Source organism: Barbus barbus (assembly GCF_936440315.1).
Source record: "Barbus barbus genome assembly, chromosome: 14".
Taxonomy (NCBI): Eukaryota; Metazoa; Chordata; class Actinopteri; order Cypriniformes; family Cyprinidae; genus Barbus; species Barbus barbus.
This window is the reverse complement of record NC_136742.1, coordinates 30,872,410-30,894,758: the sequence shown is the minus strand read 5'-3', so window position 1 is coordinate 30,894,758 and position 22,349 is coordinate 30,872,410. Positions and strand designations below refer to the sequence as shown.

At 33.8% G+C, this 22,349-nt stretch overlaps 2 protein-coding genes across 3 annotated transcripts; both read left to right on the top strand.

The window, feature by feature from the left end:
• Positions 1-522: 522 nt before the first annotated feature.
• LOC306880118 (squalene synthase-like) lies at positions 523-10,635 on the top strand. 2 transcript variants are annotated; one of them, XM_079433438.1, is made up of 8 exons: positions 523-769; positions 3,071-3,168; positions 4,328-4,511; positions 5,226-5,354; positions 5,558-5,749; positions 7,737-7,913; positions 10,034-10,186; positions 10,265-10,635. In XM_079433438.1, exons 1-8 carry the CDS (start codon positions 671-673, stop codon positions 10,487-10,489), a joined length of 1,257 nt encoding a protein of 418 aa, XP_079289564.1. In that variant the 5' UTR covers positions 523-670; the 3' UTR covers positions 10,490-10,635. The 2 variants fall into 2 exon arrangements, with proteins under 2 accessions (XP_079289564.1, XP_079289563.1); XM_079433437.1 differs by lacking the exon at positions 523-769 and having other exon boundaries at positions 2,571-3,168.
• Positions 10,636-16,497: 5,862 nt separating this feature from the next.
• Positions 16,498-21,337, top strand: LOC306879972 (cathepsin B-like; the record flags this gene model as incomplete). Its single annotated transcript, XM_079433204.1, has 8 exons — positions 16,498-16,617; positions 16,724-16,809; positions 17,958-18,072; positions 18,146-18,338; positions 19,354-19,497; positions 19,566-19,682; positions 19,769-19,897; positions 21,261-21,337. 8 exons carry the CDS (start codon positions 16,498-16,500, stop codon positions 21,335-21,337), a joined length of 981 nt encoding a protein of 326 aa, XP_079289330.1.
• Between the last annotated feature and the right edge of the window lie 1,012 nt (positions 21,338-22,349).

The following is a 22,349-nucleotide window of genomic DNA, read 5'->3' as shown; positions in this document are numbered from 1 at the left end:
ATAAAATTAAATGAATTGCTAATTACAACATTGAAATAAAAATGCAAAGCCTGCACAAATACTAGAAATCATGAATATAAATAATTAGGGATCATGTAAAAAAAAAAAGTGCACATTTAATTTATCTATTATAACATTAATTTCGTTTTGCTCGCTTGGCTGTTTCCTTATAAAGGTCCAGAAATTTGTCAAAGTTTTATCAGGTGTTTTTTTTTAATGATATGATGTCATGAGGCCAGATATTTTAATCTAATACGCAAATTCGTTTGAAGAACCAAATTAGCCACACATCATTTATCAAGATTATAAAATCTGGAATCTTTCAAATCATCTCAGATGGATCGGACCCCGGAGGTGACTCCGTTTCTTTGTATTTACACCATCATCACCAGCCTGACCAATCAGCGCCTCGCATGAGCTCTGCGTCCATCCTACTGGCTACTGGGCGGGCCATCACACCAGTCGCTCTCGCTTCTCATTGGTCGATGCGCTCTAGGCCCATGACGCCTCAGCCAATCAGAGGAGTCAGACGATCGTGTGAGTGAGGGATTGTAGCAGCGCAGGTTAGCTGATGCTGTCCTGGATCTCTGTAGAGTTTGAATGGAAATAGCAGCGCGTGAATTTCAGCTCACCTGTTAAGAAAAGCGTCCTCATAAACACACGGGCGAAAATGGACATCCTCAAGTCTCTCGGACACCCGGAAGAAATAATCAACCTCTTTAAATACAAAATAGGAGGCTGTCGTTCTGTTATGCCTAAATTGGATTATGTAAGTAAAAGCATTTTGAGCGTTCATCTCTAACATTCATGTCCATGCACAATACGTTTTGCATTTATCTGCCATTATGCATGTCAGATTTTATTCATGAACACTAAAAAACACGTATTTTAAGAAGATTAAGCAGAGATTAAGTACAATGCATCAACAGCAGTTCTAAAGATGTCATATTATTGATGCTTTTCCAGCAAGCAGTGCATAAACAGTGTCAGCATCAACTGGATTTGATTTATTCCTGGTTTGGAGGGGAAGGCTAGGTTTAACAGACAGGAGACCCGAGGATTCGTCTTATATAATGAGCTTTGACGACTAGAGAGTCAGACAGGGGTGATGATGCTCTGACAGCTAATCCACATCCACACCGATAAACACAGATAGATAGATAGATAGATAGATAGATAGATAGATAGATAGATAGATAGATAGATAGATAGATAGATAGATAGATAGATAGATAGATAGATGTACCACTGGATGTCGCTGTATCTTTATACTTTTGTTTTCCTTGGGTTGTTTTATTGCTGTTAATGTAAACTGTAAATGCTTTTAAACCCTGCTGAAAAAAAACAAGAGAACCCCTCCCAAAACACAATAGAAAATATAATGGATTTAATGGTTATGATGGGAATTGTACTGGTTTTAATGGAAACTATAATGGTGTCTACTGGTACGTGATGGATTCTATTGGTGGGATGTTAAATCCTATTGGAAAAATGCCCAAAACACACTACAAAAAGGAATTTTGTAATGGTTTTACTGGAAAAAGCTAATGGTTTATAATGGTATTTTAATGGAAACCATTGGGATTTCTGTGATGGTTTCTATTGGCTTCTATTGTTTTGTTTTTTAGCAGGGAATCTACATTAGTAGATTTTAAAACTGTATTGCGTCAAGAATGAGCTTGTTTTAAGTGTTGTTTGCATTGCTTGGTTAATCTTTTTGTTAGTAATATAAGAGATTTGCATGGCGTATGCAATAGTTCATCTACCATATATTAGTTTGTATAAATATAATTTGACGATCCAGTATGTCGTTTTAATATATGCCTGTGTAATAGGCCTACTAGCCAAAGGTTTGGACACACGTGACTAATTAAATGCTTGAAATTAATTTTCATTAAAAATCTACTTCTTTTTTTTTTTTTTATATGTAGGCTAGGCTATTTTTTTAACTTGCATAAATTGTAGTGGATACTGAAGAAAAACAGCAACATGTGTCAATCGTACATCTGGATAATCTACTAGAAGCTCATTTGTGACCCTGGAGCTCATCAGTAGCACATATATGTGTAGCAATAGCCAACAATACATTGAGTGGGTCAAAATTATACATTTCTCTTTAAATCATTAGGATATTAAGTAAAGGTCATGTTCCATAAAGATATTTTGTATATTTCTTATCATAAATATATCAAAACGTAATTTTTGATTAGTAATATGCATTGCTAAGAACTTCATTTGAACAACTTTAAAGGTGATTTTCTCGATATTTAGATTTTTTTGCACCCTCAGATTCCAGATTTTCTAATAGTTGTATCTCAGCCAAATATTGTCCGATCATAACAAACCATACATCAATGGAAAGATTATTTGTTAAGATTTCAGATTATGTATAAATCTTTTTTTTTTTAATTGACCCTTATGAATCATTTTGTGGTCTATATGAGTTTTAATTATTATTATTTTATTTTTTTATGCTTCGGTCACCACATATGTCCCATACACAGTTATGATGATCACTTTGCTGTTATTTTAAAATGTGGTAAAAAGTTTGAGTGGGTGTGTCCATGCCTGACTCGACTGGTGCGTTTTTGGCAAACTGCCGCGGTATTTTGCAGTCGGTTTGAAAACACGCGTGTTTTTATCGTTAAAAGCGGGGAGGAGAATCAAACCCTAGCCAATAAGAAACCTAAATATGAGGTGAAACGCTCTAATAGTCTGTTTACATATCAGATTACCGACATAGGCTATATCAGTCGTGCATTAAAAACGTGCCACTCTTGACGCGCTGTTTCATTTCCCCTCAGGCGAATGACTTTACTAAGAGTTTAAATCAAGTTGAGAAGTTTTGCACTGCTTGTAAACAGAAGCAGGAGTCACAGGAGCTCGTTCGCTCATGGCTGGGGTTGGCGGTAAGAGCGCCGCGCCGTTCTCCGTGATCAAGCGCTCGTTGTCGCTGCGCTCGGTGCTCTCCGGCGGGCGGCGCAGCGCGCAGGAAGGGCGGCTGGTGACCCGTTCTCCTCACCCGCTCCGGACTTACCGACACCCCGCCTATGTGTGCTTCTCCTGCCAGGACTCCATGAGCGAAACCCTGCGGACCTGCTACGCGTATCTGAACCAGACCAGCCGGAGCTTCGCCGCGGTGATCCAGGCCCTGGACGGAGAGCTGCGGTAAGATCCGTGACCTCCGCTGGTAAACAACCGCTTTTAGAAGCGCTGCGCTGTGCAAAGAAGCATATGCACATTTTGGGCGCATTTAAGTGTGCTTAGGTTTGTGGTTATATATGACCTTGAGGAGCATGTGTCTTCTTAAGAAGTTGCTCGAGATCACATGAACGTGAGGAACTTCTGTGCAGTTTTTTGCATTATGCTAATATCATGCACATAAAACACACCTGTCAGCTTGCATACTCTATAATTTACATTCTATAAGTTATAAGTACATACATTCTCTATGTAGGCTACATAATTCAGTATATACAATTTATGAATATAGCCTATCTTTGTGTGTGCAAAACGGCATTTATTGTCAAGTTTATAAGTTATACCTTATGTAATAGAAGTTATAGAAATCTGGCATTTTGCATGTATTTATACAGTATATGCTGTGTATGTAAAACCTGCATGCTTATATACTCTATAAATTACGTTCTATAAGTTAGTACATACATTCTCTAAGTACATATTTCAATGTATACAATTTATAAATACATGTTTGTGTGTATGCAGTAACAGTTATAGAAATTATATAATATAATATATATATTTTTTTCATATATATGTATGTGTGTGTATAGAGGTAGATTAATATATGTGATACAAAGGTGCATTAATATTATTATTAATATTATTTCATAGATATAGGAATATGGAAGTTACAGAAATCAATTTTCTGTATGTTATCACGTGTGCACACAAATATATACACACAAAAATACACACAATATATAATGCATAATGCCATTTTGCATATCTGTCCATTGTATAAATGTATACAGACACACACACACACACACACACACGTGCAAAATTGCAGATTTATATATGCAAAATGCAAGATTTCTATAAATTCTATAACAATTTATACTCTAACTTGTAAACAATATAAATCTGCTATTTTGCATTTATCTTTTTAAAAATTGTGCACACTCTGTCTTCATATTTTTATGATAATATTACAGTAAAACATGTAAAGCGTTCGTTCAGTGATGTGCGGCATGTTTCTGGACCTGCTGTGCTGTATTTATATCAGCTGCTCAATATATAGATGCTGTTTGTTCACTCTGTGAATGCACTGCAGATCTTCATGGGTGTTAAATCTCTCACTCAGGCATGCGGTGTGTATTTTCTACCTGGTTCTGCGAGCTCTGGACACCGTGGAGGACGACATGAGCATCCCGCTGGAGAAGAAGGTCCCGTTGCTGCAGGACTTCCACACGTTCCTCTATCAGCCGGAGTGGAGCTTCAGCGAGAGCAGAGAGAAGGACCGGCAGGTGCTGGAGGATTTCCCCACGGTCAGTACAACATAACACAATCAAAATGTAAGGAATTGTATTTTGCATAAAAGAAGCATATTTTTAGGATTTTTTTGCAACTATTGTGTTTTTTTTTGGCATTATTTTGATAATAATTAAAAGCAATTTATCTCCAAATTCAAATTTTACATTTTCATTACAGTTATAAGATTGTTTTAATAATATATAGATTTTGAAAATTATAAATTTTACATTATTAATTATAAATTCATGAGTATTACTGTCATTTGTTCTCAGTTGTGATTCTTACTCTAACATTTTATATTGTTACATTAAATATTATATATATATATATAAACACAAAATGTATCTATATATAAAATATTTGATTTATAAAAATATATAAAAAAATACAATACAATTTTTTTTATATAATACAGCATTTTTGAACCAACATAAATCAACAAATTTAATTTAGTGCTACAATGGCCATTTATACAAGTATGTTATTATTTATATTAAAAAATCTTAAAATAAAAAGAATTAAATAATACCTTTTTAAATATTAAAATTTTAAATCAGAAATATGATTTTTTTCTTTTTATAAATTATAATTTTTTCATGTTGTTGTTTGCTGCTTTTGTAAAATGCTGCATTTTTAATTGCGCTTAATATCTTCTCTGTTGTTTATTATTTTTTGTTGTTTTTATTTTATGCTTTTTTTAATGCACACTTTCGTTCCCTTTTCCTCAGATTTCAGTGGAGTTCAGGAATTTGGGCCAGGAGTATCGTGACGTGATTTCAGACATTTGTCACCGGATGGGTGTGGGAATGGCCGAATTCCTGGAGAAGAAGGTTTCCTCCATGAAGGATTGGGACAAGGTTAACTTTACACACACGCATATTTGACGTATTGGTTTGATGTTTATCCATCTGCATGGAGATTTATATACATATAACTGACCAAACTGATGCAGAAGTGCTCTCATTACATTTTAAAGCATGTCTGACATTCTGCATGAGACGTTTGTCATGTGTAATGTTGTAAACATCTGACCGTCTGTGTATAAATGTTTCTCCCTCAGTACTGTCATTATGTGGCTGGTCTGGTGGGGATCGGTCTGTCCCGTCTGTTCTCGGCGTCCCAGCTGGAGGACACTGAGGTGGGCCGGGACACGGAGCTGGCGAACTCCATGGGTCTGTTCCTCCAGAAGACCAACATCATCAGGGACTATCTGGAGGACCAGCAGGACGGAAGGGCCTTCTGGCCGCAGGAGGTACAAACCTTTAACCCTGCTCTCTTCCCGGCAGCTGTGGTTGCCAAGACTTTACACATTTAAAAAAAAAAAAAGAGTGTACATTTCATTAACTGATACAATGTTAATATTCCATTTAGAACATTCAATTTTTCTCAGCCACTGTGGTGCCACATCATCTAGTCTCTTGTGCACATCATAAAAGCAGTTTCTCATTCTTTTGAACAAGTTGCGGTTGCTTCGGTACAATCATGCAACTGATTATGTTCATTTGTCTGCGGTTTCCTAATATCATGTTGCTCAAAATGTATTATATAATTCTCTTCCCCCTCAAAACATCTAGTTGTTAGTTCATAGTATAAGTCATTAAATGCACAATGGTTGATCTAGTGTCACAAACTGTCAAGCATATTTTCTACACATTTCTATTAGTCTTTTGTTGTAAATAGATCAACCAATTCTCTGAGATAGCTCAAAGGTGCATTTCATGAATCTTCAATTGGAAAACACATAGACACAAGACAACAGACGAGAGGAAGAAGATGAGTAAGGATGCGTGGAAGAGTACAGAGGCCAAACAGAGCAAGAGGCCAAGGACAGAGGTGCATATCAGATGAAATATTGAGGAGCATGTTGTCAATCAAGGCCTTACAATGGCTGAAGGGTCCAGATAAATATTGGGAGATCGACCGTATCCTCAGTAATTCAAACATTTCGAAACAATCAATATCCCACATACAGTAATGTGTAAATTTGTACTTTTGAAAGGATATATGGCATACATAAGAAGTGCAGCCTTCTGCATTTCAACAGTGACTGTCATCCAAACTGTTGTCATAGTTTACATCAGGCAATACTAACAGAGTGCAATAAGCATTTTGACTATCTTGTTTGTGAACAATGACACAAGGACTCTTCATTCTGATGGCACTGATATGTTCATTGACATAAATACTTACTTTTGAGAGATGAGCTAAAGATTTTGAGTAAGTTACAGGCTTTTGCAGGTAATCCATTATGTGGGTCTATTTGTATGAATTGTTTTGAGAAATACACATACTTCTTTGCAAATATTAAGGATGATTCGAGAAATGCACCAAAGCGACTGAGAAAAACTTTACATTTGCTGTGAATTGTGCAAGTGAATCTTGACTTTCACTACAGTAAAACCTGTTTTGTACCGGTGTTATTTTAGTATCATTGATACACTTTTATAATTTTTAACATTTTGAATTAATTTTATTTTTATATTTTTAGTTTTCATTTTAATTTTAGTTAAAGTTTTAGCAATTTATTTGTGTGCTTTTTTAAAAAAATAAAAAGCTTTGTTTTTGTTTATTTAGTTTTAGTCATTTTAGTACTTTAACTTGAATTAAACAAAAATTTTAATTGTTGTTGCTTTGGCAACAAGCTTAAATTAAAAAAAGAAATTCTATTTAATATTTTTTCAGTTAGTTTTTATTTTATTTCAAGTAATGAAACAAAATTAATCACTTTATTTTTTGTTTTTATTATATATTTAAATTTTAGTTAAACATTTAGCAATTTTGTTGTGTGTTTTTGTAATTTTATTTATTTGTTTGTGAACTAGCTGAAATAAAATATTTTATATATATATATATATATATATATATATATATATATATATATATATATATATATATATATTATATATATATATATATATATAATATTATTATTATTTTTTTTTTTTATCAGTTAATGTTTTTAATTTTTTTCTCAGTTAATGTTTATTTTATTTTAAGTAATAGTGGGAATGTCAGTTTGCATTTTTTTTCCACTGTTGCTTTTTGCTTTTTCTTTGCATTGCTGTTTCTTCCAAAATCTGTACATTTAACAGTATTTTCGTGTAAAATGGCATAAAATGTCCCGTTAGACTTATTACAGTTTTTTTTTTTTTTTTTTTGTACCGTAGCATTTTTACATTCTTTTGCTGGTGAGATTGTGATCAGTGCATGTGTGAGTGATGTCTGTTTGTGTGCCGCAGGCCTGGAGTCAGTTTGCGTCTCGTCTGGAGGATTTGGCTCATCCTCAGCACCTGAGCTCTGCCCTGTCCTGCCTCAACCTGCTGGTGACTGATGCTCTCCATCACGTCCCAGACGTCATCACATATCTGTCCCGCCTCCGCAACCAGAGCGTCTTCAACTTCTGTGCCATTCCTCAGGTCTGATTCATTCCTCACGCTGACTGCTGAGCCTTCATCTGTTTATGTGGCGTTTAATGGCGTGTTCAGGGGGTTCAGGTCTCACACAGGGGATAGTGAGCGCATTACGAAGTTAGCTAATGCTATAAGGGTGCGGATTATAGAAATAAATATAGGGAATATAGAAATTGCTCACAGATGAATGCATGGATACTTTTTTTGCTGCTGTACGTTGTTTTTCTATGCAAACATGCACTAAAACTTAAATTACTAACAAGATTTACATTCAATTTAAATGAAAAACAGTATTAGAAATAAAGCAAAAAATAAAATAAAATAAAAAAACGTATTTCAGTTAGTTGTGAGGGTGACGTACTAAAATTACTAAAACTAAAACTGAAATAAAAATGTATAAAAATAAAACAGATATTTAAAAACAAAACTAAAACTAATAAAAATGACAAACTTTAAATTACTAAAACTTTAACAAACATTTAAATAAAAACTGAAAAAGTACAAATGAAAACTAATTCAAAAACATTTTATTTCAGTTGTGAAAGCAGAATTTAATTTAAGTACTAAAATGACTAAAACTGAAATAAAGTTAATAAACTAAAAATATAATGCATTTTTTAAAAGAATATAAAAAAACATAATTAAGTAATAAAATGTATCTCAAATGAATGAGATTAATTCATTAACATGCACATCATGTGCCGATTACTTAAAGATAAAGTTATAATTGATGATAATAGTTATCATTGTGTTAATTTAGAAAAAAAAACACTGAAAAGACTGAAAAAACAAACCAAGTGACTGCCTTTATGAATGGCTCACTGAATCATTGACTCACTCGATTCGTTTAAAAATGTGGATTCATTAATGAAACACCGCCGTGTGTTGATCTGAGATGCATAACAGTTCTCCGAGGGCTTTATTTTCGTTGCTGCAATTACTGACATTGGGCCTCATTCATGAAACATTCGTAAATATAGGAGTAAATTCGGAGTAATTTGCGTGTAAACCGGACCTTCCCGAAAACTCTCCTCCGGATAGATATGTTAATGCATTCCAATCATTAGTAAATAGGCCGCTCGTGCACATTCATTCACAATTAGCATAATCCCCCATTTATAACCGCTACGTGCGTGTCTACTTTCTCAGGTTTGGCTACATATTGCTTAAATGCCAAAAAGACTAATTGGCCATATACCTAACAATACATATTTAATTAACATGTGTCCACCAAAGAGTTTTTAGCCAGCTGAAGAATGTCAGGCTCTCTTCTTCAAACGACCAGCTGCTGGCGCTTGACAACGCTTTCATGGCACAGTGTTTTTCCAGATGAGACGCTTTGGTTGCTATGATTAGGAATATCCACAGCTGTAACAAATTACTAGTATCTCATTTTTAAGAATATTACTGAATATACAAATGCATTTTAACTTCTCTATTGTAGTTCAGTTGTTGTAGAAGTAGGATGATTGGTCGGTGTGGTATTAGTCCCGCCCCTCCTTCACTGATTGGACGGCTGGGTAAAAAGTGACAGTGACAAGCACTGCGACTAGGAACTATACTCTCGTTCCGGCGTAATAATCAAGGTGATATAGCTGGGGACTACTTTCAGGCACTGCATAATATTATTGCGCCTGCTGCACTCATGGTACGGCAGCAAGGTTCCTTGATTATTACGCCGGATCGAGAGTATAGTTCCTAGCCATATCGGCCTAGAAAATCGCAACTTCTCATTTTCCGTCAGTCTTAGTACACGATGTAACTACAGAAGCGTCCAGTTTCAAATAAGAAAAATATTGAAACTCTTTGGTCATTTTTGAGCGCGATGCTAACGGTCTAATCCGATTCAATGATCTATGCTAAGCTACGCTAAAAGTGCTACCGCCAGACCCGGAGATCGGCTGAATGGATTCGAAAACGATAAAACTCAACTGTTTAACTCTTGGGGAGTTGGAAAACTCAGTTTTCAAAAAAAAGGAGTGTTCTTTTACTTTTAAGTTGAAGAGGGTAAAGACCCCCCCCCCCCCCCCCAAAACCCCCCCCCGAAATTCGCACCCTGATCACAAATTGTTGGCGTTCCTGATGCATGATCCTAACTGGCTTTGTGTTGTTCCTCCTCCGGTCAGGTGATGGCGATAGCGACTCTGTCGGCGTGCTACAACAATCCTCAGGTGTTTCAGGGTGTGGTGAAGATCCGGAAGGGTCAGGCGGTGACCCTCATGATGCAGGCCACAAACATGGGCGCCGTCCAGAGCATCATCGCGCAGTACAGTCAGGAGGTGCGTCCTAAAACACGCTTCGCTGTCCTCTGTAGCGCAGCCATTTGCTCCACTAATCCTGATCTCTCCTCTCCTCAGATCCTGCAGAAGGTGTCAGCCACGGACCCGTCCCGAGAGAAGACGCTGCACATCCTGAGCCTCATCTGTGAGAAGAGCCTGTCTCCAGCCGCGCTCTCGTCCCGAGCGCACCACATCTCTCCCGTCTACGTCTCGGCCGCCATGCTGTTAGCGGCGCTCAGCTGGCAGTACCTGAACGCCACGGCCGGCCAGCCACCAGGGGGCGCCGACATGCAGGGACACTGAGACAGCAGACAAACTCACTCTGCCTAACCACTGCGCTTCAGCCACGAGTCTGGGAGTCTTGGGTTTCTTTCTGTTTAAGTTGTTCAGGTTTTCACCCCAAAATCAAATGAGAAAACAATAATAAAAATTAAAAAAATTGTTTTTATAAAAATTATATGTATGTATGTGTGTGTGTGTGTGTGTGTGTGTGTGTGTGTGTATATATATATATATATATATATATATATATATATATATATATATATATATATATATATATAATTTTTATAAATCAAATTAGTTTTGATATATGGAATATATAGAAAATAATTATTTATTTCTCTCTATATATATATATTTAAATATAATTTTTTATAACTAAATTTGTTATATAATTATGATTAGTTTTTATATATGTTTTATATATATATATATATATATTAGAGAGAGAGAGAGGGAGAAAAGTATAAAAATAAGTACATATAAATATATATATATATATATATATATATAACTAATTAAAGTTATACATGTAGTTTTTATATATTTAATGATTTTTATTAATATATAAAACAAATTACATCCCTTTAATTATATAATATATACACACACACGCATACACATGCTTTTCTATACATTTCATGTATAAAAACGAATTAAATATAAGTACATATGTAAAAACTACATATATAGTTTCATATATTTAATTAGTGCTTATACATGAAATACATATTAAAAATATAGTTTTTTTTCTTTTGTTTTTGTGGTGAGATATGGTCTGATGACTTGTTTTGTGAGTTTCACTCGGTGGTTCTGTGTTCAGTTGTGCGTCTTCGATGGATGTTTATGTAGCTGCATTTGAGACGCTCAGATGTTAATTATTCTAAAGTTATTTTTATGACGCTGAGGTTTATCTGTTGATTTTCTGTTCTGTTCCATCAAATCATCCTAAACGTCAAGAACACGTGCAGAAAAAGTTTTCATTCTAGTATAAAATAATCACTGTTTATCATTTGGACAGAGATTTGTTTGGTTCTTTTGTTTGACTCTCAAGCAGTTGCAGTCTGCTGATTTAAAACCATTCATCACTTTAGTTTTGTTGGGTGAAATGTATGAAATTTGTCAATGTCTAGATCATATTTACCCTAAAAAAAGCCAAATTCTTAGACCATTACTATTTTTTGCATAGGAATTTATTATATTAATATATATATATTATAAAACTTCACAGTGTAAAAAACAATGATGGAATTATTTTATATATTTTATTTTATTTACAAAAATCTAATATCAGCAGCACTAAGAAATTGTCTAATTAAAATAATGCATTATAATCCTTTATTGCATTATTTTCATTACACAATTTCTCAGTGCTGTTACTAGATTTTTGTGAATAAAATAATTCTAAAAATTCTATATAAAATGTATAGTAAAAAAAAATAATAATTTTGGAAATTTTTGCACAAACTTTGAATCGTCCAAAAAATAGATTTTTCTTTGTTTGTCTGTTTTTTTATTAAGGGGTGTAAAGTGAGCAGACGTGTTCTTGACTGCTTTCATCAGATTCACTCGTGTGGTTTGTGGCTTCAGAACAGAAGTGTCAAAGACGTTTATCATCTGTCTGGTCTTGTGAAACCCTAGATTCCAGTCTGGTTTTGCACATGAATTGGTCCATTTTCATTGGGTCAGTTTGAATATTTAGTCACTGCGGAGTAAAAACCAAATATCCAACGTTTGAACTACAGCAGACGACTGTAAAGTGCCCTTAATATTCAGCTTTTATGTGGAAAAGCTAGCCAGAACTTTGTACAGATCAAAGATCGGTTTAATTAGCATTGCTATGTAATGTGGGAGTTTCAATTGTAAATACATTTAGAGATAATAAATATATTAAAAATTTATTTAATTTGATTCATTGAATGGTGATGGGTATTTTAGCATTTAGGAACTTAGGAACACCCTGGCCACCACCTGGAACACTGTAACAACACAACAACATCAATGCAAGGCTCTAGCAACTATAACACCATAGCGACCACTTAGCAACCCCCAGATTACCTTAGCTACACTCTAGCAATTACCTGGAACACTGTAACAACACAACAACATCAATGCAAGGCTCTAGCAACTATAACACCATAGCGACCACTTAGCAACCCCCAGATTACCTTAGCAACACTAGCAATTACCTGGAACACTGTAACAACACAACAACATCAATGCAAGGCTCTAGCAACTATAACACCATAGCGACCACTTAGCAACCCCCAGATTACCTTAGCAACACTAGCAATTACCTGGAACACTGTAACAACACAACAACATCAATGCAAGGCTCTAGCAACTATAACACCATAGCGAACACTTAGCAACCCCCAGATTACCTTAGCAACACTAGCAATTACCTGGAACACTGTAACAACACAACAACATCAATGCAAGGCTCTAGCAACTATAACACCATAGCGACCACTTAGCAACCCCCAGATTACCTTAGCAACACTCTAGCAAATACCTGGAACACTGTAAAAACACAACAACATCAATGCAAGGTTCTAGCAACTATAACACCATAGCAACCACCAGATTACCTTAGCAACACTCTAGCAAATACCTGGAACACTGTAACAACACAACAACATCAACGCAAGTATCTAGCAACTATAACACCATAGCAACCCCCAGATTACCTTAGCAACACTCTAGCAAATACCTGGAACACTGTAACAACACAACAACATCAATGCAAGGATCTAGCAACTATAACACCATAGCAACCATTTAGCAACCCCCAGATTACTTTAGCAACACTCTAGCAAATACCTGGAACACTGTAACAACACAACAACATCAATGCAAGGCTCTAGCAACTATAACACCATAGCGACCACTTAGCAACCCCCAGATTACCTTAGCAACACTCTAGCAAATACCTGGAACACTGTAACAACACAACAACATCAATGCAACGCTCTAGCAACTATAACACCATAGTGACCACTTAGCAACACCATGGCAACCCCCAGATTATCTTAGAAACACTCTAGCAATCATCTGGAACACTGTAGCATTACTCAGCAACATCCTAGCAACTCTTAACACCATAGCAACACCATGGCAACCACCCAGATTACCTTATCAACACTCTAGCCAGGCCCGGACTGGCCATCGGGAGCACTGGGGAAATTCCCAGTGGCCTGGTGGCTGATTTGGCCTGCTACCCTGTTTGGTAGCTGCCTGTTTAGGACTTCAGGTGCAGGTCAGTTTCATCTATAAGAGTTTTGTCGTTATTAACGTAGTTGAGTATTAAACTGCTAGCACCTATCAGGGGCACCCTATTATTACCATCATTCAGAATACTTTTCTAAAGGACATCATTATCGATTGGAAAGTTCCATTAATACATTTAGCAGACAGATATTCACATGGATTTATTGTATAGGAAGTGAGGGAGCTTGAGCAGACAGCAACACAATATCACACCCTAATAATGCAATGGTGTGTTCAGTATTAGGATTTTTCAAAAAAATATATATGAAGTGAAGTGAAGTGAAGTGACAATATATGAAGTACATATATTGTACTTATTTTGACTTTTAGGCACTTTAGAAAATGTGTTTTGATATCTTTGTATGAAATATAGGTTTGTTCAATCTTGGGTGTTTAAGTCATTTTAAGACAAATAACATTCTGTGATAACAAATTGCAATGAGGTGGTCGTTTTGCAACAAGGTGGACACAGTTCTAATCCTAACAGTAGACCTGCTGGTGAAGAATTGACAGGTACACGAAAAAAAAGGGAGAGAGAGATTTTGGGGAAAAGGTAAGTGAAGGTGCAACTCAAGAGACAACTTTTAATTATTTTCCAGGGCCCCAGACCAAGGATTTAGACCTTTTTAAATTATAGGGTTATCTGTGGTTTCAGAATTTGTCGTAGGTGTATAGGCTATATACAGAAAAAAGGGGCCAAAATTGTACCTTTTGGGCTACAACAGCTTGTCACTAGAGCTGTAGGCTACCCTTAAAAAGGACGTCTTTGTACCTTTTTTACCCCTAATAGGTAAATATTAGTACCTTATGTGTACAAATTACTATAAGGTACTAATATGTACCCATTAGGGGTAAAAAAAGGTACAAAGGTGTTTTTTAAGGGTACTGCTCCAGTGACAAGCCGTTGTACCCCTAAAGGTACTATTTTGGCCTCTTTATTCTGTGTGGCCTGGATGAATGTGAGATTTCCTGACCTGAAATTAAGTCCCAGTTCGGCCCTGACTCTAGCGATTACCTGGAACACTGTAACAACACTTAACAACATCCTAGCAACACCCTAGCAACTATAACACTATAGCAACACACCGGCAACCACCCAGATTACATTAGCAACACTCAACAACATCCTAGCAACGCTCTAGTGACGATAACATCATAGCAACCACTTAGCAACACCCTGGCAACCACCCAGATTACCTTATCAACACTCTAGCAATTACCTGGAACACTGTAACAACACTTAACAACATCCTAGCAACACCCTAGCAACTATAACACTATAGCAACACACCGGCAACCACCCAGATTACATTAGCAACACTCAACAACATCCTAGCAACGCTCTAGCAACTGTTAACACCATAGAAACCACGTAGCAACACCCTGGCAACCACGTAGCAACACCCTGGCAACCACCCAGAGCACTCCAGCAGCATGAAGGTGGTGTGTTTTGTATAAAGGTGAGATTTTTGGCTGTTGGCTGTTGTTGTGATGAAAGTAAACCCAGCTCTGAATCACATGTTCATACCTGCAGTCATCAACACTTTCTGCTTATCAGACCTTTACTCGTCCTGTGATGCTGTAAAAGCCACCTGACAGTCCGCCACATGATGTTTTACTGCACGAGGGTTTTTAGCGGAGCAAATTTCACATTTTGTCACTTTGTGACTCTTCCCTTTCAAAGACAGAGGAACAGAATCTGATGCTCAGGTAAAGTCTGCTTTTACAATGTAAATGTACAGGATATCAATGTTTAAAATGAATGATTTAAAATAATGTGGCATGAAATGTTTTTACCTTGACATTAACAGTTGCAAGTGTAGCATAATTCTTTAAAAATGATTTATAGACTTAGAAACATGGTTAATCAAATGTTTAATAATATAGTTTTATATATTTTATCTTAAATTGTGTTAGTCTTTTTTTATACCAATGAATGTTACAAACATAGTTAATCAAACATTTTAATGATATTGTAATAGGTTTGAATAAATAAAAAAAGGGGAGGGGGGGTAATTTTGCATTTTATTTTTTTATTTAGATTTTATCTCATTTAAATATATTTTATATTTTAATTATCAACAGTCTTCATTTTTATTAGACTGTGTTTTTACATCAATGAATATTGCAAACATGGTTAATCAAATATTTCAATGACGTAACGTTTTAAAAAATGCATATTTTGTATTTTACTTTAAATTTAGATTTTATATAGGTTGCATATTTGTTAGATTTAAATTGTTAGTTTTAATGTTTTTACATTTTAATTATTTAATTAATAGTCTTATTTTTTTATTAGTCCTAATTTGTCTTTTTTATATTCACATAAATATTACAAGCATGGTTAATCAAATATAATCAAAATTTTTATAAAAAAAAAAAATCTAAATTATTAAATGTATTTTCAGTGTATTTTATTTTTCATTTAGATGTTATTAAATTTAAATATTTTTTTATTAATAAGAGTCTTATTTTTATTGTTTCTTTTTTATTCACATTAATATTGCAAACATGGTTAAGCAAATATTTCAATAAAATTTAAGAAATAATTCTAAATAATTATTTTGTACATATTTTTATTTTATTTAGATTTTATCTAATTTATTTTTATTAATAGTCTTATTTTTTCATTATTAGATTTTCTCTTTCATTTTTTCTTATTGTCTTAATTTATCTTTTTTTATGCACATGCATATTAAATCTTAATGATCAGGTGTGAATCTGAGCCGCTAATAGCTCTAGTTTCCTTCTCTTTCAGGATGTGGCGTCTCTGTTTGCTGGCGTCTCTGCTGTCTCTCACCTGCGGCCGCCCGCAGCTCTCCACACACTCTCTTAATGAAATGATCAACTTCATCAACACGGCCAAGACCACGTGGACGGTGAGAGTTTGACTGTGTTTACTGTGCTATTAGGAGGCGATATACTGATGCACCTGCTCATCGCTCTCTCTTCTCTTTCTTATTCTTCTGTCTGGTTTCTTCACAGGCGGGTGTGAACTTCCAAAACGTGAAATATGAACATTTGAAGTCTCTCTGCGGGACGATGCTGAAGGGTCCACGACTGCCTGACACGTGAGTGACCATAATCACATCATATTATTATATGTGACCCTGGAGCACAAAAGCAGTCTTAAGTCGCTGGGGTATATTTGTAGCAATAGCCAAAAATACATTGTATGGGTCAAAATTATAAATGTTTCTTTTATGCCAAAAATCATTAGGATATTAAGTAAAGATCAATTTCCATGAAGATATTTAGTAAATTTCTTACCATAAATATATCAAAACGTTTATGCATTGCTAAGAACTTCATTTGAACAACTTTAAAGGTGATTTTCTCAATATTTAGATTTTTTTTGCACCCTCAGATTCCAGATTTTCAAATAGTTGTATCTCAGCCAAATATTGTCCGATCATAACAAACCATACATTAATGGATATTCAGCTTTCAAATTATGTATAAATATCAATTTCGAAAAATTGACACTTAAGACTGGTTCTGTGGTCCAGAGTCACATATGATATATGAGGTTTCAATAGATATTCTCTAAACTGGTTATAAACAAGATGAGTTTTAGCATTCCTTCAAGAAATACATTTATATAAAAAAGACCTCTAACACTAGCTTTCTGTATTCTTTTTATCGATTATATAATTAGCAAAACCTTGCTTTGTGTACTGCGGTCAGCTAATTGAGACTTGTCATAGCACTTGCATGTTGTTGCTCTTTGATTGCTTCTATTGTCCTCATTTGTAAGTCACTTTAGATAAAAGCATCTGCTAAATGACTAAATGTAAATGCTATTAATGTGCATACAGATTCTTTGATTGATGTTTGTATAGTTCAATTGAGTTTAGGGAATATAATAAATGCAATGATAAAAATGCAATGGATGTAAGTCGCTTTAGATAAAAGCATCTGTCCAATGTGTATTGGTTTTTATTGCAGCAATGCCTGGATTTTACAGGATTGATTATATAATGCACAATCATTTCATTGGAAACCATAAACAGAAATAAAACTGTATCTGTTTCTCATTGCATGTCGTGCAACAGAATAATGCATGATGAATAATTTATTGCATTGACAAACATATAGAAAACATATAGAACTTTTTAAAAAAATAATTAAATTGAATTTTTTTTTTTAGTTCGTAGTTAATTATTAAATTTAAAATGATCAATTAAAATGTAATACATGGTGTTTTCTCCATCTGTAGGGTGAAACACGGCACCAACATGAAGCTCCCGGTCAGTTTCGACCCGCGGACGGAGTGGCCCTTCTGTAAGACCCTCAGTCAGATCCGGGATCAGGGCTCCTGCGGCTCCTGCTGGGTAAAAACACTCCGGCGCTGAAGACACTCCTGCAGTCAGAGCGTGTGTGTGAGCGTGTGTTTGTGTCCCGCAGGCGTTCGGCGCGGTCGAGGCCATCTCAGATCGCATCTGCATCCACAGCAAAGGGAACGTGTCTGTAGAGATCTCAGCCGAAGACCTGCTGTCCTGCTGTGACCAGTGCGGCTTCGGGTGCGTCTGTCTGCGCTCAATCATTTCTCATCACATACAAACATTATTATGGTTAACTACAACCAAAACACATTTTGGTTATTTGAAATAAAATATTTAAAAAACTTAAACTTATTATATTTTTTCCCATTTTTATAATTTTCATGTATTATGACTTGATATAGCCTACTAAAATAAGTAAAACTAAGAAATAAAACAAATAAAATTATACAAAATATTTGTAAAAATTAAAAATGACAAAATACAACAATTTATTTAAACTTTAACTAAAATTAAAGTGACAGCAGAAAATATACAAATAAAACAATTTAAAATATGAACAAAATCTATAATAGTATATCACAAATACTAAAATAAAATAAATAAAAAAATAAATACAATAGTTCTGTGATCTTTAGTTATAGGTTTTCTTAGGTATTTTTGGTTTCTAGGTTGAGACAGAATAAAATAATAATAATATTTTAAAAATTAATAAAATAAAAAATGATAAAATAGTTCTAAAATGTAAAAGTTCTGAGATATGTTTAATGTTTCTTGGTTGTAGACTTAGAAAAAAATAAAATTATATAACATAAAAAAATACAAATAAATATTATATAATAAAATAAAATGAAATAATATAATATAATATTAAATCATATTAAAAAAAAGAAATAAAATAAAGTAATTGGCGAATTTCTGAGTTATTGGGTCTTTTAAAAAGTTTTCTAGGTTGCATAAAATAAAATGAAATGAAATAAAAAAAAAATATTTGTAGAATTTATGAGGTTTTGTGAACATTTCTAGGTTGCAGACCTAGAGTAAAATAACATACAATATAAAATGAATAAAAAAATACATTAATTAAAAAAATTAAAATAAAACATATTCAATTTAAATAAAATAATTGTAAAATTTGTGAGTTCTGATGTCTTTTTGATCATTTCTATGACCTAGAATAAAATAAAATCATGTAAAATAAATAAAACATTTAAAATTTAAAATAAATAAAATATAAAAAATAATCGAATAAAACAAAATAGTGTGTGTAATTTCTGAAAATGAAGTGGTGTGATATTTTGTGAGTTGTGAGGTGTGTGTGGCCGTGTCTAGGTTGCAGACCGTACAGCATCCCTCCCTGCGAGCATCATGTGAACGGGACGCGGCCGCCGTGCTCCGGAGAGCAGGACACACCTGAGTGTACCGCCGCCTGTATTCCTCACTACAGCGTCCCGTACAAACAGGACAAACACTTCGGTGAGTCTGCTCTTCTGCTCTCGTGGCTAATCTCCAGTGCATTAACTCCTCTCTGTGGCCTCCTGCAGGATATAAAGCGTATAACCTTCCCTCGGACCAGCAGCAGATCATGACTGAGCTGTACAACAGCGGGCCGGTGGAGGCCGCCTTCACTGTCTATGAGGACTTTCTGCTCTACAAGAGCGGTCAGAAACCATCACCTCACCTGTGTGTGTCTAACAGTCTTCTGCACAGGGCTACTCAACATGTGTGCTTGTGTTTGGTCTGCCAGGTGTTTACCAGCACGTGAGCGGCTCTGAGCTCGGCGGACACGCCGTGAAGGTGCTGGGATGGGGAGAGGAGAACGGGACGCCCTTCTGGCTCGTGGCCAACTCCTGGAACTCCGACTGGGGCGACAACGGTGAGACGGAGGCACAGGAAACATTATCATGGGGAACATTATTATTATTATTAAATATAATCATTTATTATGAAATAAATACAATATAATTATTTTATAGAATGTATCAGAATTTATTATAAAAAATATTTAATAATTAATTTTAGATAGTAAATTATTATAATTTGTTAATCATGCATTCATTAATAAAGAATAACAATGTATTATTATTATTAATTATTAAATAATTTATTATAAAATAAATACAATATAATTATTTTAGAAAATGTATCAGAATTTATTAGAAAAATATTTAATAATTAATTTTGGATAGTAAATTATTATAATTAGTTATGCATTAATTAATAAAGAATAATAATGTATTATTATTTATTTATTAAATAATTTATAATAATTTGTTATAAAATAAATATAATATAATTATTTTATAGAATGTATCAGAATTTATTATTTAAAAAAATATTTAATAATTAATATTGGATAGTAAATTATTATAATTAGTTAATCATGCATTAATTAATAAAGAATAATAATGTATTATTATTATTATTATTATGGAAAATATTCTTGTTTTTACATACAATACTGATGTGAATAATTCATTATTAAATAATAAATAATTCTAATGAATTATTAATGTATCAGTTAATTAAAATATAATAGTGTATTAATAAAGTTATTATTATTAATATTGTAGATGTTTTATAAATGTTTGTTTTTCCATATAATGCAGATTTTGTGGGAAATTATTATAAAAATATACTATTAAATAACTAATAATAATTACAATCTATTAATGAGTATTATTAAATGAATACATTATTACTTTATTAAATAGCACATTAATCATTTGTTTGTTTTCCACACAGTACATATGTTAATAATTTGTTGTTTGATAATAAATTATAATAACAAATTAACAATGTATTATTAATATGAAAAATATATGTGGAAAATATGTTTGTTTTTTCCATATAATAGATTTTGTGGTACATTATTATAGTAATTTATTATGAAATAATTTAGAATAATCATAACCTATAATAATTTATTATTAAAAATACATGATTACTTATAATAATTAATTATTAAATACTAAATTAATAATGTATTATTTAATAATACATTATTATAATTAATAATAATAATAATAATGTATTGATTATTATTAATATTTTGAAAAATATGTTGTTTAGATCTTAATAATTCATTATTTGATAATAAATTACTATTTTATTTAATGAATACTGTGTTAATTAATTTAAAAAAATCATAATATATTATTAAAATGATTATTGTTATAAATATTGTGGAAAATATGTTTGTTTTTCCATGCAACACAGATCTTCTGTGTGTTTTGCAGGTTATTTTAAGATCCTGAGAGGCCGGGATGAATGTGGGATTGAGAGTGAGATGGTGGCTGGTGTTCCTCAGATCTGATTAATCATCATTAAATCTGGATTTACATGACTGCATCATCATCTCACTGCAAACCATCAACAGAAATAGAACTGGATATGTGTCTCGTTGTTGTGGTTAATACTGAAACTCTAAAATCATATACAACAATTATTATTAAAAGCAAAACTGGCATTGTGTTAATGTGAAAAATTTTGTAATTTACATTTTATATCATGCATTTTGTTTTATTGTACAGCCTTTAATTTATAATAGTATTCACTAGGGGAATATAACATAATATTACAGTGATCAGAATTTAGAATAATTACTTAATGAAAGGAATAGTTCACCCAAACATTAAAATTAGCTGAAATATCCTCACCCTCAGGCCATCCCAAGATTAGGATGAGTTTGTTTCTTCATCAGGTTTGTAGAAATGTGTCTCTGCATCAGTGTCTCAGCAATGGATGCTCTGCAGTGAATGGGTGCCGTCAGAATGAGAGTCTGATAAAAACATCACAATAATCCACACCACTCCAGTCCATCAGTTAACATCTGGAGAACACAAAAGCTTAGACACTGATGCAATGCAGCATTTCAAAATTTATATTTCTGACTTTTGCTGAATAAAAGATTGAAATTTGCGAAATGATACAATTAACATCAAATGTTCACCCGCAGCACTGCATGTTTATTACACGTGAATCAGGTCGTGACCTTCATGTCCCACATGTCACTGCAGATCTGGTTTAGATCTTGTTCAGCATGTGAAACCAAAACCTGAAAACAGCCAAAAACACCTGACAGCACAACCGCAGCTGCTTATTACTGCTTCATCCACATACATGAGTACAGGTCAAAACTTCACTTGCATAACAGCTAGTTCTCTACAGTATTGCTTCAAGCTTCTACTTCAAAACAAGTTTGCAGGGTTATGAATTCTGATCTAAAGTGCAAATACATAAAGATAAAAGTCAGCTGTATAACATACTGTACTTAAACCAGCAGGACAAAATGTGACCTCAGGACAAAAGAATTATAAGTTGGGGCA